Genomic DNA, 16973 nt, shown 5'->3' on the forward strand with positions numbered 1-16973 from the left:
GATGATGATGATGATGATGATGATGATGATGATGATGATGATGAATGCTATTAGGGATGATATGTGGCTGAAAGACAGGTTTGGAGAGGGTGAGGATTCTAGAAACTTGATGTGCATGGGAGAAAATTATGTGAAAATAGCACTTTAAAAACAAACATTGGGGGATTCAAGTTGCTTCAAGAGTTGAGGTGACCTCAGAAGTGGGGTTCAGGGGCTGCTTCTGGCCCATGAGTTGCATTTACCCAACTTCTTTTCTAGTAGGCACAGAATAGTCTGTGGCAAGGGGGTTCAGAAAGAAGAGCTGGGGGCTGCCACTCCAGCCCTCAGGTACTTGTGGGTTCCTCACTCCATCTAATGGAAAAGCCAGACATGGCCACAGTAAGCCTTACTTCAGACACATGATCTACGTCTAAGCAGCCTTCAGTGTGGGCATTCTTTGCAAATATAACTAGAAACTAGACTAAAGTATTGGAGTATAGGACCCTTAATTGTACAACAACTTCATTGGTTCCTGCTTTGTTTTCAATACAAGATATTGACCTTGAATGGCAGTCACACAAATTAGCTCATTGGGTTGCAAATAAGAATATTGCAAATGATATGATGACGGTTTAGTTATATTATTATGATGATTGATTTAGTTATATTATTATAATATATAAAACATGAAAAATAGGATCAAGGATACATACCAGACTGTTCCAGCCTGAAGAGCAGCTGTAAATGTCAGCGCTTTATCAATGTCTTTGGTAAACACTGCAGCTGATAGGCCATAGTGAGTGTTGTTTGCTCTTTTGATGACTTCATCAATTGTTTTGAATTTCATAATCTGCTGGACTGGTCCAAATATCTGTTTCATACCAGAAGAAACAATAATTTGTGGGGCAAATATCAGTTTGAAAAAAACAATAAAATGGAAACTAATACTTTATTTACAACAGGGATGAGGCTTAATGCAACATGGAAGGCCATTTTTGTGGCCTTTCCAAGAGTTGATGAATCTCAATGACCAAAAGCTTTTGTAGGTTGGAAATGTTTTTTCCCCAACATTTTCCAAACTTTTTCCAATGCCATTAACCAAAATCTCCAGCATGTGCTATTGCCTATTTTGTTACATTTAAATCCAAATCATTTAAAAGGCTTCTGCAGGCCTTTAAGAAAACAACCACCAGGAATTGACCACTTTACATGTAGTTTGTACTTTCTAGGAAGAGCTTTCTTTCCAACACCTCACTCAGAAAATCTTATATATAGTTGGAAGCCAAATCCTGTGAAGAACAGTTGAGAGAGTAAGGGATAGACACTTTATAGGAAGTATAATGAGGATGGACAGTAGAGGGTACCGTATTTTGCGGCGTACAAGACGACTTTTTAACCCATGAAAATGTTCTTCAACGTTGGGGGTCGTCTTGTACGCTGGGTTAAGCCCCGGCTTGCTCCCACCTTCCCAGGCTCAGGCCTCCGCAGAGGCCAGGAGGGAGCTCTGCAGCTGGTGCGATCGCCGCTGGGATGCTCCCTCCTTCCAGGCCTCTGAGGAGGCCCTCCACAGGGACCTGGAAGGAGCACGTGGCCCCCGTGATTGCAGTCAGGCTGCTCCCTCCTTCCAGGCCTCTGAGTAGGCCGAGGCCTCCGCAGGGGCCTGGCAGGAGCACGTGGCCCCCCGCGATTGCCACGATCGCGGCTGGGCTGCTCCCCCCTTCCTGGCCTCTCAGGAGGCCAAGGCCTCCGCAGAGGCCTGGAAGGAGCGTGTGGCCTCCTGCAATCCCCACGATTGCAGCCGGGCTGCTCCCTCCTTGGATTTGGATGAGGGGTGGTCTTATACAGCGAGTATATCCCAAACTCTATATTTTAACAAGAAAAGTTGGGGGTCGCCTTATACACCCAGTCGTCTTATATGCCAGAAAATATGGTATGAGTTTTGTGAGGGATTGGGGAAAAACTTTGAGTCTCTTGTCATCTGCCATTTGTTCTCAACTCTCATCCCTCTGAAGTGTCGGGATCTGACATAGCCCATACCCCACAACATTCAATAGATGAAAGCCAAGATACATTAGGGATGTAGTTCTTCTACTTTCTTCTGCTTTCTATTCAAAACAACCATGTGCAAATTTTGCACAGTATACATCCTGAACTGTGAAAGTTGTCATCAATCCAAGATTTTCTTATCAGGAGGGTTTTTCAACACTCAAGAAACATGTTTTCAACAATTTTTGAATATTTTCTAATATTGTATCCATGTGGAGGACACATATGGCCAAGCAACATCAGAAAGTGGTGAGGATGACAAAAAGTTATTAATGAAGAACAACACACAATTTAGGAGAGACTGCAGCAGTTTGCTTTTGCTTGAGCCTAGTGGGAAAGGCAAGATTCTGCCACTGCTCTTCTCTTCCCCCTGTTGAGTTAACTGAGTGTGAGATACCTTTGCACTCTGAACTCAGTTTGCAGCAATTGAAGTAAGCTGAGGACAAAGAAGGAAAGTGGGAAGAGAGAGAAATGTGGATATTTTAAAAACAGCTGAATAAGTGGATGACAGATCATTATTTGAGACTGTCCCTGCCAAACCTGGACAGTTGGGGAGATGTAAATGTCAAGCTGCCAGGTTATTTGGATGATGAAGCAGAAAATCCTACAAATGCCCCTCACCTTCTCTCACAGTAAAAATATAACACCAAAGTAAATAACTAACCATGTTCTGTCCTTTCAGTGCTTAGAAAATTTGGTACCTGAGATGGCCTAATGCTCAGGCCAATGAGAAGTATAACTGTTGGGGATAGCAAAACGAGGGCATTCCCCCAAAAGTAAGACTTCTGTCTTTAAATTCCTAGCACAGCAGTAAAATGTCTTCTGAGAATTTATAAATACAGTTTAGGCATCCAAAGGAAAGGATCTGGCAAATTTACAAAGGGAATATGAACACAGCAAATATGAAAGTTCTAGGTGCAAATGATTTTCTATGTGTCTGCAATGCTTGGAATGCTTGGGCTGAGGGAAAATTTCTTTGGGGGAGCAGAAATCTTATTTAGAGGAGCAATGTCCTTATTTTGCCTTACCTTAGTAACACCACTAAAGCCAGCCGTAAAAAAAAAAACTACAAGTGGATCTCTTATGGACATATGGATATGGGAAGATAATGGTTGCAGAAAACATCCAAGATTAGGCATCCAAAATAGGATGCTGACACATCCTATTTAGCTAAGTGCACACATTACTATAGAAACCCTTTATCAGGTTTTAAAGCAGTCTAGTCCAAGTGGGGGAAGTACTACTGTGTAAATGCCACTCTACACACATATATATTTTTAAAAATGCACATTGTGTGCATCTACTGAAACAGAACACTGAGTTAAAAAGCAGTCTGTCCTGCTTTCGCTTACCTCCTCTTTGGCAATGCGCATGTCATCTGTAACATCCGAGAACACTGTGGGCTGGATGAAGAAGCCTTTGTCTCCCCAGGGGCCTCCTCCACATTCCAGTTTGGCTCCTTCTTTTTTCCCACTCTCAATGAGTGCCAGTATTCTATCATACTGTTCCTTATCAATCTAAATAGAAAACATTGTGTCCTGATAAGTCACCCCTTGGCCACTTATTTGGCCTCAAGATTAACAAAGCAGAAACAAACTCTTTACCAGCAAGAGGCGAAGTAACAACTTACTATTGAGATGCTGGATCTTTGCCAGTCTCATGAAGTCCAGTAATTAAGAATTTAAACACAGAAGAATCAAAAGATAAAGAAAGCACTGCTCTGTAAAGTTCTCAGCATGCATATGGGCCAAAGATTTTCTTAAACTCCCCTTCATTTGGAATTACACTCATTCCTCACAAAGTGTTTTAACTCAGTGGGTTACATTTTGAAGTCTGACTTCTCCACTAGCACAGATGCCATTCTCAGACCAATTACTCAGATGAAGCCCCACTGATTTCAGAACTTAGAAACTGATGTTAAGTTTGCAGTCAGAGTCGTTAACAAGAGTCAGCAAGAAAAACTGTGTAAAGCTTAGATTATGGAGATAAAATTGTTTTTGCATTATACACACTTTCTTTCAGGTATTTCCTGTGCCAAATGCAAAGTATTGGAAATGCCAGGCTCATCATCCAAAAACACCATTCAACTGCATTGTCTTGCAACTTAGCCTGGTTCCAGAATGTGGTGGATGTCTGATTACAGAATTTTGGGCATGTAGTTGTCGACCTTGGGATCTTTAGTTCATAGCCCCAGGATCTCTACATTTGTAGTTTTCCACCTGCCATTTTTCATGGGGATATAACCCAAGTTATTTCCAATGGTGAATACTGGGATTGCTGAAGAGACAGAGGTCTGGTTTTTAGAACTCTTAAGGACTGGTTCAGACTCACAGTTGGCCAATGGGAGTCTGCTGGGAAAGAATTGCCAGAGGTTTTATAAGTCAACTAAAAAATGTACAGGGCAGGGATAGGAACTGTGTGGCGCACCAGATGTTGAGCTACAATTGTCAAGCTTTACTGAACAGGGAGTTCCAGTTGAGCAACATCCAGAGGGTTGCAGAATTCCCATGCATAGTTTAAAGCTACACATGCATTGTACATGTTGTGATGACTTTTCCCTTGACTATTGATGGATGAACTACTTACAAATGGCTTTCTAGGGATCTGTCAGCATACTATGCTTGTAACAATTAAAGAGTGTTGTGAGAGCTTGTTAGTAAATACTTTCTGGTGAAACTTACAGATCATCAGCCTCCTGATGTCCTCACATCCATTCTCTTACTACTATACTTACTAGATAGAAGATATTTCAAAGGGTCGCTCCATTAACAAAAATGGAATCAGTAATTTATTTCAAGTTAGGACCCAGATGTCTCGGAATAAAGCAAGCTTCATTCTCAGTGACAAATGCAAAAATATTTGTGCTTTATTTGTCAAAGCATCACATGTTGGGATGGGTACTGTGCCTCCCTGCAGGCTTGTGTTGAGAAGTCAAGGGTGTGTCAGAATCACTGCTTAGAATGGCAGGCTGAGGCCAGTTCCCTGAAGGTAACCTAGGCAGGTGCTGGATGGAGGGGAAAAGAAAGCAGTCGAGTCAGCTTAGGAGAACCAGGAAAGCTTGAGAGGCTTTGAAGAGACCAGGAAGCAGTAAGTGGGAACAGACTTATATAATTTTAAAGTAGTGATTTCTGCTTTTCATTTCTTTAAATCACAAATGGCCATTTTTTGTCATTTTAATTTTTTTAATGTTAAAGATTTAGCAATCAACAAATCAATGGAGAAATTAACTTGATATAATTTTTTAATGGACAAACCACATTTCTTTCACTAGCTAATAACAGAATTGGAAGAGACTACAAGGCCATCCCGTCTATTTCCCTACCATGCAGGAATACACAATCAATGTTGTTGCCACTGATGGTTGTTAAGTCAGCTTCAATGTATGGTGACCCTATGAATGAGAGACCTCCAGGCCACCCTATCATCAACTGTCCTGCTCTTGCAGATTCAAGAGGCGTGGCTTCCTTGATTAAGTCTATCCATCTGTAGTGCAGTCTTCCTCTTTCCTGTTGCCTTCTATCTTACCAAGCATTATTGTCCTTTCTAGTGAGTCACCTCTTCCCATGCTATGGCCAAAGTATGACAGTCTCAGTCTCATTTTAGTCATCTTGGCTTTCAGGGAGAGTTTGGACTTGATTTTCTCTAGGGCCCATCTTTAACAGTCCACAGTATCCATATATATCTTCTCAAACACCACGTTTCTCAGCTTTCTTCACTGTCCAGCTTTCACAACCATACAATCCTGTATATATTTATCCTTGAGGATCTTGAATAGTTCCTTCATAATGGGCCTTTCAAGCCTAGTCTTAAGATTTCTTGACTTGTCTCCATTTTGATTTATGACTGAGCCAAAGTATGGAAAATCTTTATTTCAAGGTCTTAATCATCTGCTTTAAAGCAATTTTAAAAATCTGTGGCTATTATTTTTGTTTCTTAATGATCAACTATAAACCTGTCTTTGCACTTTCTTCTTTTACTTTCTTCAATAGTCCTTCCAAGTCCAGGTTAACATTAGCATGTCACTAATACAAATGCATCCTAATCCTGGCTTCAGTGCAACAAGGCTTTTGACAGGAAGGACAAATTTTTAGGGAGAGGAAAGGGAATAGCAACATCAGCTTCATTTATATACCGCTTCATACAACTCTAAGCAGTCTCTAAGCTGTTTACAACTATAAGCGAATTGCCCCCAACAATATGGGTACTCATTTTAGCAACTTTGACGGATGCGAGCCTGAATCGAGGCTGAGCCCTGGCTGGTATTGAATTCACAATCTTGTGGGTGGGTGGGTGGCTGCAGTACAGGCATTTAACCACTGCACCACCAGGGCTCATAAGGGAAGTGACTAATCACACTGAGGAAGGCTAGTGAAGTACCTTGATTCAAAAGGCTTGGGATTTTACAAAGACCACCTGATGGTGTGGAGACCAATCTAGGAGGTCTAGGATTCAAGTCTACATATGACTGTAAAAATCATGGCACAAAATATTACTCTTGAACTTACCTGAGGACCTTGATTTATTCCAGCATTCAGGGGATTTCCAAGCTGAATTTTCTTAACTCTTTCTATACTTCTACGTACAAATTCATCATATATTGGCTCTTCCACAAAAATCCTAGATCCAGCTATACAACATTGCCCCTGATGGTAGAATAGGCCAATATGTGCATATTCAACAGCACTGTCCACTGTTAAGAGAAACCAGGAGTGGGTAGGAGATAAAATGAAATGAACTGTACCCTCTGTCATGACAGCATTGTGTCTGTTGGTCAGTACTTGCTTGTTACACAGCTGTACTTTTTTATTTTAGTAAAAAAGTCTGTGGTTGTTATACAGTCATATTATCCAGTTGTCCAGTTGCTTACATACCAGAACTTAGAAACCTGCCTCTAAAAAGTAATAATAATAATAATAATAATAATAATAACAACAAAGTTTATTTATATTTCCCACCTCTCCCACGGATCGGGGCGGGATTACATCAATAAAATAATACAAATACAATTGATAAAACACTAATACTGAATTCACCACATTCCTATTAGTTCTCTAAAAAACAGTTCATCAGTAGCCAATAATCATAGTCGAGAGTGGAACATCATCATAAGCTTTTATATGGAGTCCGATGGATAAGCCTGCCGGAAAAGATCCATTTTGAGTGCCTTCTTAAAGGCCTCTAAGATATTGATGAGACAGATCTCTTCCGGTAGGCTATTCCATAATTTTGGAACCACAGCTGTAAATGCCCTATGGCAAGTTGTCATTAACCTAGTATTATGATGTGGGGCGGATTGTGTAGGGAGAGATGTTCCCGCAAGTAACTTGGGCCCGAACCGTGTAGGGCTTTAAAGGTAATAACCAACACCTTGTATTGCACCTGGAAGCTAATTGGCAACCAGTGAAGAGATTTTAACACTGGTGTTACATTGTCAAATCTAGATGTGTTGGAGACCAATCTGGCTGCTGCATTTTGGACCAATTGAAGCTTCCAAACTTGGTACAAGGGTAGCCCCAAGCAGAGCGCATTACAGAAATCTAAATGAGAGATTACCAGTGCAAGAACCACTGCTTCAAGGTCCTTTCGGTCCAGGTAGGGACGCAGTTGGTGTATTAACCGAAGCTGGTACCAAGCACTCCTGGCTGTCACATCTATTTGAGATGATAACTGCAGGAGTACTTCCAAATTGTGAACTTCGTCCTTTAGGGGAAGTGTGACCCCGTCCAGGACTGGTTGACAAATCTCCATCCCTGGACTTGAGGTACCTATTGCAAGTACCTCTGTTTTCTCTGGATTCAGCCTGAGTTTGTTTTCCCACATCCAGCCCATTACCCACCCGAGGCAGGAATTCAGAAGAGAGATGCCATTCCTAGTCACTGCAACAGTCGGAGACATAGAGAAATAAATTTGGGTGTCATCAGCGTACTGATAACACCATGCCCCATATCTTTAAAGCAGTTCATTGCAGTTAAAGTTTCAAGACTCTATCTATCTGTTATCTTGGGAGCCAGTGTGGTGGTTTGAGAATTGATCTATGACTCTGAGAGACCAGGGTTCAAATCCCCACTCAGACATGAGAGTTGACTTTGGGCAAGTCACATTCTCTCTCAGTCTCAGAGGAAAGCAAAGGCAAATCCCTTCTGAACAAATCTTGCCAAGAAAACCCTCTGATAGATTCACTTTAGGGTAACCATAAGTGTGAAATGTATTGAAGGCTCACAACATCTAATATTCTGCTTTTCTCCCAAAATGGGACTCAAGATGAAATCAATGAGAATCAAGGAGTTTTCAAAGTAGGTTGTTACTATTGTAGCTACTGGCCTGAATCCAATCGCTTAGTTCCAACAAGAGCAGAATTATTAAATTCATTGTTGAATGATGAGTCAACATTTGTATAAATCCTATTGATTAAGTGAGTCTACTTTAATTAGGACCAACAATAGTGTTCAGGACATTGTTTTAAAAAAGTAACTTTATTGTATTTGACCATGTAACATTCCTCCTTTATCATTTGCTGAGGCCATAGTTTCAGAACAATTGTAGCAACTGAGAAGATGCAGTTATACTGCCAAAAAGGGTAATGTTATCCCACATTAAGGTGTAATTACAATGTGAGTTAGTTGCTGGCAAAGTAATTAATTTCATATAATTAATTAGTCCTGGTGCCGATTTGTGTACATGGGCACCACCACAGTTATGTAAGTGCCACATGGCATCCGCACATTGTCATGCGGTGCTTACATAATGAGTGTGCCAGTGGTGCACTTGTTACACTGCCCCTGCAGCTCAAAAAGAACCCAGTTTTTCTGGGTTCTGTTTCCTCCATAGGGAAGCCGCGTGGTTTGGCGGCTGTGGCTTCCCTCTGAAGGAAATTAGACCACCAGCAGGCTGCCCTTTTGGGGCGGTCTGTCCCTCGCCTTTGTTAGTTATCCCCTGCAAGCTACATTCAGAAGACTCTTTAATGTGATAGCTTTTAAAAAAAGTAAATCGAAGAGAAATATGGCACTCACAGTCAGCATCTGCAAAGATGATATTGGGACTTTTTCCTCCAAGTTCCAGAGAGACCCTCTTCAAATTGCTCCTTCCAGCAGCTTCTTTGATCATTTTTCCAACCTAAAAGAGAATACAAATGGAAATATTCCAGTCTGCAAGGGATAGCTTGGCAAAGTTACTTTTTTGGACTAGAATTCCCAGAATTCTCCAGTGAGCATGGCCACTTCTCTCTCATTTTTACAAAAATTCCACTGATGCTTTCCAGGTTATAGGGGCTCATTACAGATGGGCAAAATGTGGCGTGGTGGCGGCGGTACTAGGGTTAGGGAGTGCACACCATTCAGACGCTCCCTAACCCTAGTACGTACTCCGTACGTCAAAATGGCGGCACCCTGTACACGATGGGCGCTTAGCATCGGCATGTTGTGGCGCACTTGTGGCACCATTTGCGCACTTGGGTGTCACAAGCATGACAAAAAAAGAACCTGCTTTTTGTGGGTTCTTTTTCCGCCGGCGGGAAGCTGCGTGGTTTATCCGCTGTGGCTTCCTGCAGGCAGAAAAGGAGGTGGTGGCAGACCACCCTTTTTGGGTGGTCTGTATACCGCCATAGTGTATCTATTTTAGGGAAATGTGCTAATTGAATTGTACTTTTTTTGATATTGCCTCCAGTAATTTTCATGGGTTATGTCTCCGTACCACCTTAATAAGATAAATGCTGAGTAACCTATTTATGTATTATGTTGTCCTTAACTTTGTTCTTTGATGTTTGTATTTTATTAAGGGAATTAGCCTACTCTGGTTGGTCAGTCCGTCTGTCTCTCTTTCTCTCTCCCCCTGTCCCCCTTTATGGAAAAATAAAATATGCACAGAATTGTGTGTTTACTTTAAAAATACAACCAGGCATATAATTATATCTTCTCATATACTTTTGCTTGAAAAGATATTTCTTCATTTCAAACAGTGTATTATTTGAGGTGATTGTAACCACAAAGAAATCATTAAACTGACATTGTTTAACAAGCTCAGTGCCAGAAAAAGTAATACAGTTACACAAAGAAAGTCAGGTGCTAAATCATTTGTCAGAATCATGGTGCTTGGAGACTTTCTAGTTACAATTATGTGCAGTTAGGGAAATACCTCGGTGGAGCCTGTGAAGGCCACTTTATCTATGTCCATATGATTGGAAATGGCTGCTCCAGCAGTGGGTCCATATCCTGGAACAATATTCACAACTCCAGGTGGAAATCCTGCCTGAGTATCAGAGGGAAAAAGAAGACAATTTCACCTTTCAGTCCTACAGTTATACTCATTTTATTTGTTATGCTTTCATCCCATTATATCTCAATGCAGCTGAAAATGGTATATGTGATTTCCCTACTTTAATCCTCACGACAACCCTGTTGGATAGATTAAAACAGCGACAGGCCTAAGGTCACATAACAAACTGTGTCAGAGCAAGGATTTGCATTTGAGACTGCAGCCATTCTACAGAAATAAAACAGTGTGATACCACTTTAGTTGCCATGGTTCAATGCTGCGGGATTTTGAGATTTGTAGTTTGGTGGGGCACCAGAGCCCTCTGATGGGGAAGGCTAAATATCTCACAAATCCCAGAATTCCATAGCATTGAGTCATGGCAGTTAAAGTGGTGTCAAACTGCTTTATCTCTGCAGTGTGGCAGCAGTCTTCATCTAAGCAATCTGAGTCCATCTCTCTACCCCTTATAGCAAGGTGCCTCTCCAGAGTGAATGTATTCTGTTTTGCAGCCAGCTTTAAAGCTCATAAAACTCACATCAGTCTTCTCTGAATCATCTGATAACAAACTGGCTTTGCTTTTTTAAACAGCTGTACGGTAGGCAGGTTTCCTTCATACAAGCAACATCTGCAGCTATGTGGTCTATATAATGTTTGAGAACTCTCTCTTGGGGTGGATAGGTGTTTTAAAAAAATCTTTATTTTAACTGTAGCCTACCCTTCCCCCTGCAGAGGATCCAAAATAGTTTACAACATAAATTAAAACAAAATACAGCTAAAATTAACCCTTCATGATGTTAGAAAAAAATTAAACAACTTTATCATATGAAAACAAAGCACATAATGGTCTCGTATATACAGTGGTACCTCGGGATACGAAATACCCAGGTTACGAAATTTCCGGGATACGAAAAAATCCCATTGGAAATAATTGTTCCGGGTTACGAATGTTTTTCGGGTTACGAAAAATTTTTTTGGTGCTTTTCGGCGCTTTTTCGCACGAAACGCGGCTTTTCCCCATTAGCGCCTATGGCAATTCGGCTTACGAAGGCTTTTCGGGTTACGAAAGCGGCCGCGGAACGAATTAATTTCGTAACCCGAGGGAGCAGTGTACTGAAGAAATGTGCAATGCATAATAATGACACTTAAAGTAAGACTAACACTTTAATATCTCAAGCACTGTTCCTCCTCTGTCCATGCTCATTGCCGCATAAGGCCCATTGTATCCATAGGATTCCCATCCCATAGCTAATCGATCTTATGGTAGGCAAAGTGCAGCCTGTAGGCTACCTGAAGCACCCCTAGCCCTGTTTCCCAGTATCTCATGCTCTGAAGGCCATTCATTTTTTTTTTCATTTAAAAAAATATTAACATTTAAGCCTTTCAAACCTGTTCTAGGTCAAAGTGAACTTTTCCGGCAAACTGGAATTACAGCTCCCAGAAACCCTCAGACAATATGAGCATTACCCATTTTAGCTACAGAGTTCTGGGAGTTCTAGGCCAAAAAAGGAGCTTTTCAAATTTCTGGTCCATCCTGATCAGTATTGCTTTCTGCACCACGGGATCTCAGTCTCTGGTCTCCAGATGTTTTAGACTTCACTTCTTAGAAGCACTAGCTGGCATGGCCAATGGTAAGGGATTCGGGGAACTGATGTCAAAGTATTGGACTGCCAAAGGTTGGGAACCACTGTTTCATGCTGTTAATTGTCTTCCAGTGTCTTAGGGTGCATCTACACCCTCACAGTCCCTTACACAATGCAGTTTGACACCACTTTAAGTGTTGTAGTTCCATCCTATGGGAATGCTGGTGCCTCACAAAATTCCAAATCCCAGGATTCTATAGGACGAAGCTATAAAAGTTAAAGTGGTGTCAATCCACATTTCTACAGAGTAAATGCACCCTTAGCTAGGTTTCCTCTCACCACTTGCTTGAAATTGAACATGGGATCTTTTGCATGCCAAATATGCACTTCCCAGTTTAATTATGCCATCTCCTGGTTTATACCACCATCTCCTTACCATTTTATTTGGCTATATTTGCTCTTTTTGCTTAACTCCTGTTGGTATGAATTGGACTTAAATTGTTAGCTTTGATGTACAGCCTTACATCAGGTCTATTTTATCTCCTGGGGTACCCCAGACCTGACTAGTAGCTATTTCAAGCTGATACTCTTTCATTTCATTGGCAAGGTCAATATTCCAGCCAGGTCATTAAATTAAAACATCAAGGTGTAGAACAGCATTTCGTGGCTAAGATGCTAGGGCCTGTTACAGACTGCCAAAATAAAGCTGCTTCGGGTCTCTTTGAAGGTATGCTGTTTACATGATGCATGCGTCCAAAGAATCCGGAAGCTGCACCAAAGCTGCACTCCAGTGTTTAGGAATGGAGTGTGGCTTTGGCACGACCTCCGGACTCTTAGGACCCATGCATCATTTAAATAGCATACCTCCAAAGAGACTCAAAGCAGCTTTATTTTGGCAGTCTGTAACAGGTCCAAGTGAAGAAAAAGAATCTCACCCCCTTCAGCCATTACCCAACACTCTGCCTTTTTGAGTCCTTGTTTGCTTTTGCCTCTAGAAGACTTGGCGCTTGCCAAGACATTCAGTTTATTAACCCACTAATGATTTGTTTTCTGAGCAATTTAGGCTGGAAAATGATGCCAGCTTCTTGCCCTTGATTTGTTTCAGTGGTTTGCACCACACTGCAGTTCCCCAAGACAAGGCTAGACATGCTGGGAGCTGGGGCGATGACACAAAACAAACTAGCCCTTGCAGTTTTATAATCATTTGCGGCAATGGCAAGGTGAGAGCTCACACAGCATGAGCTTTCCTTCTTCAGGAAAATACATATGGTAGTTTTGTTATGGCAACTCACCTCTATAATTAAAGAGCCCATATGAAGAGCAGTGAGTGGAGTCTGCTCTGCCGGTTTGATGACCACGGTGTTTCCGCAAGAGAGAGCAGGGGCTATCTTCCAGATGAACATTACCAGTGGGAAGTTCCACTAGAAAAAAAAAAAGAAAGGCAGTGCAAGAAATGGGGGGGGACCAACAAATGGCTAGGACATATCCCTACTATCTATTCATACTTTTTAATTCTTTGTGAGACTTGTATATTTCTACCATCAACAGCAGTGTAAGTCATTTACACACAGGATTTGTCAGTGCTCACTGATATCAGCTGGAGGGCTGGGTTGACAGGATACAGGTGACCCAAAGAAAACACCTCATTTTTACAACACATTGCTTAGTTTGGGGACCAACTGAAGACAAGACCACTGCAGCATGTGAGAGCTGCACAAAGGCTCTCTGTGCCACATTGCTAAAGAAGAAAGCTGTAGTGTTGTTACATCATATTGACTTTGACTTAATGGTCTTGTTGTTAACAGCCCTGTTTTTGACTTCCTTTTAGTCAATCCACCTGTAATGCTATTCCTCTTTTCATACTACCTTCAAGATGATGATACCTTTCTGTTTTTCAGGAACACTTTAGTTCTCATCAACAACCTTCCATCCAGAGCCTGAGAAACTTAACCTTTTCAGATGACAACAACCAGAACACTCCAGTGCTGGTTGGAAAATGTGGGGAGTTATCATCCCCGAAAGTAACTTTCTGAGGCTTTGCTCCCACTCAGAGCATTGACATCTGCTTTGCAATATGGAAACTCACCCTTTCACTTCACACAGTGATAAATTCATTCTCTCCAAACCCTGAAGCAAATGCTGACCTAATTCAGAAGTATGCTAATTGGATTGATACATATTTCTCTCTCCAACTCCCTTTACTAAATAGACTTCCTCCTGTAGGAACTGAAGGAGTACTTTGCCACATACTTCCCTTTAGATTGGTTTTGTTGGCTGCAACTCAAAATGTTCCTTTCTTGGGCCTCCTTGAGCTTCAGAGATTACAAAGTGGTCAGTTCTGTCTCCATCTCAGAGATCTTGGAAGGATGGGGTCTGCTGAGCTGCAGTCAGCGTGAAATGTCTTCCAAGCAGCCTGTCTGTCTGCCCACAGTGGGCAGCATCAAGCATGTGAAAATGTTGACTGGTCTGTTTGTTAACACACAAAAGGCTTAACCTCATCTGAGCTTCATGGGTATTTAGAGGCTTGTGTGCATAGTAACTACTTGACCTTCAACATGACTGTAATTACACTCAAGTAATTCACAAGACCTGTCAGATTGTTTTGCATTAAAACTGTGTGTGTGTGTGTGCACGAGCACGCATTTGCATGCATACATGGATGCAAAGCTTGGAAAAGTTACCTTTTTTTTACAACTTTTAGAATTCTTCCATCAGCACAGTCAGTGGTCATGCTGACTGGGAAATTCTGGAACCTAACATCCAAAACAAGTAGCTTTCCCAACTTGTGTGAGCACTCGTGTATATGTTAAGGCTACTTTGTGTTTTAGAGTGTATCTATTGCACAAACAGTTTTAATTAAGCAGTTTTTATATAGTACTTAACTGTCATGGATCCAGCCTACAGAAACTCTGGGACTTTAGTTCAGTTCCAACTTAAGGGACAGGGCTTCTGTGTCTTCTTGTTGTGCAGTTAATACCTGAGATTCCCTCTTTTGTGTTGTTGTTGTGTGCCTTGTCCTTATTTCACTTGGTGGGTCTAGTTCAGTGAGGTACTTAGAATTCAGTGGTAAGGATCTCTAGTGCCCTCCCAAAAAGTACTCATGTCTCAGAGACTAAGGCAGGTTACAGACCGCTGCTTGCAAGGAGCTCCAAAATGGAGCTCCTTCTTGTGGTGCCTCTATGACGTTGCGAGGCGCCGCTGGCGCATTCGTGACGTCATAGGCGCCGCGACACATCTGGATGCTATGCGTCCGATACGTAAACATGGCGGCCCCCATGTGGAAGGGGCGCCGCCATGTTGTACGTATGGAATACGTACTAGGGTTAGGGGGGTGCGGAAGCACCGCCCCTTCCTAACCCTAATACGTATTCCATACGTATTTTTTGGCGGTCTGTAACCCGCCTAAGTATCTCACCAGACTAGTGAGGATTTTGTTGGATGACGCCATAACAGTAAAACAGGTATCAAAATGTTACTGCAGTACACTGTAGATACACACTCAACTGAATATACCATGTATACTCAACTATAAGTCAACCTCATGTATAAGTCAAGGGCAGGTTTTGGGGGCAAAATTATGGATTTTGATATGACCCTTGGATAGGTCGAGGGTAAAATTTAGGAACATGCAACAAAGGATCCAAATGATGAAGCAAAGGAAAACAATGCCAAAGAACCTACAAATTTCTGGCAGGCATAATGGTTTTGGCTCACGCTAAAGGATGAATGAAAGAGAGAGCAGAGAGTGGTCAGTGCTTCCAAAACAGATACCACTCTTGCCTTTTACCAGGGATGGTTCTCTTTTTAATAAGAGTTAAAGTATAGTATTTACACTGACCCATGGATAAGTCGACCTAGATTTTTGGGGTCAATTTTTTGACTAAATTTTTTAGACTTATACATAAGTATATACAGTATTTAAAAGATGGCCATAAAGCAAGTTCCAAAATGTGTGAACATCTGCCTGTGTAAGGGACTGTAAAGGAATCTATGCCCCAGACACTTTTCTTATTTAAGTATCTTAGAGGTCTTGCCTCTTTGCAAAATCTCAGAATTACAGTGGGGGACCTGAGACTGCAAATGTTGTTTGATCTCACATTTTACTAACCCTAGTCAGAATATCTAAGGGTCAGAGCTGCTGAGATAAAGTCTGACAACATCTGAAGACCGACAGATTCTATACCTCTGTCCTGGAAAGTATCAAGGACTAGGTTTATTCATTTCACAAACTTGTCTCCATTGAATATGGTACTAAAAAGACAGGAAGTAGATCTTCCTGACAACCGGTTTAATAATTTGGGTTTTGTCATCCACTGTTGCACTTTTTAAAAACAAACAAACAAACAAACAAAAAAACCAAAATCTCAATCTGGTTTTACATTTACTATGTAGCTTACAAAATTGTTCTTTATAAAGCTACAAAAAAGATAGCAAAGTAAACATCATCCCACTTGCTATAGAATTGTGGGTGTTTCAGTATGTCATTAGACTAATTCTTTTTAAAAGTATCTTTCCAAGGTCTGCCAAGAAGCAAAGCTCTCCAAAGAATTCAAATTAGCTGCTGGGTAAACACATATTGTGCACAGACTGCAATTATAGGAGGGCAGAGTAGACATCTGGAGTACTAGCCCTTGGTTTCACATTTGGGGGTGGGGAAGGACAAAGCAAGTGTAGGGGTTGGAAAAAGGAAAATACCTCTTCCCCACCACTCATACAAAAGTGAGTCCCAGTTTACATGGTCGGCAAGTGTGCAAACCCATGGAGGAGGGAAAGGTGGAGCCAGGAAGGGATGTAATGTACTTGTTGGGTGTCTATAGTGTGGGCAGGAAAAATGGGTATGTCCTGTGTTGACTTCTTCTGCCAGCCCTAATCCAGACAGTACATCAGAACTTCTATTAGCTTAGCAGAGGGTTGGTTCCTCCTGGACAAACCTGAAAGAGGAAGTATTCTCTCTGGTCTGCTATGCAGACATACATTTTTTTCCTTTAGTTCTGCAGCCTCTTTTATCTGGTGGTAAGCTGGTTGGTGGCTTCTTTCACCCTAACAGTGAATGATTATTCTGACTATCCAATTTTTGTAGTGCTGCTGTTTGTATGCTCCACTGGGTGCAGGGCGGGC

The 16973-nt window shown here is 41.6% G+C and overlaps 1 protein-coding gene across 2 annotated transcripts in view; it reads right to left on the reverse strand.

The window, feature by feature from the left end:
- The window catches only part of ALDH1A1 (aldehyde dehydrogenase 1 family member A1), a 45043-nt gene that overhangs the window by 2777 nt on the left and 25293 nt on the right, over positions 1-16973 (reverse strand). For both annotated transcript variants that reach the window (XM_042450970.1, XM_042450971.1), the window contains exons 7-12: positions 13148-13276; positions 10156-10269; positions 9036-9138; positions 6531-6715; positions 3378-3542; positions 693-850 (exon numbers count right to left, since the gene is read on the reverse strand). In XM_042450970.1, coding sequence (XP_042306904.1) covers positions 693-850; positions 3378-3542; positions 6531-6715; positions 9036-9138; positions 10156-10269; positions 13148-13276 — 854 coding nt within the window. The remainder of the gene's footprint in view (positions 1-692; positions 851-3377; positions 3543-6530; positions 6716-9035; positions 9139-10155; positions 10270-13147; positions 13277-16973) is intronic.

The sequence above is a fragment of the Sceloporus undulatus genome, chromosome 2 (genome assembly GCF_019175285.1).
Source record: "Sceloporus undulatus isolate JIND9_A2432 ecotype Alabama chromosome 2, SceUnd_v1.1, whole genome shotgun sequence".
In the NCBI taxonomy this organism is placed as follows: Eukaryota; Metazoa; Chordata; class Lepidosauria; order Squamata; family Phrynosomatidae; genus Sceloporus; species Sceloporus undulatus.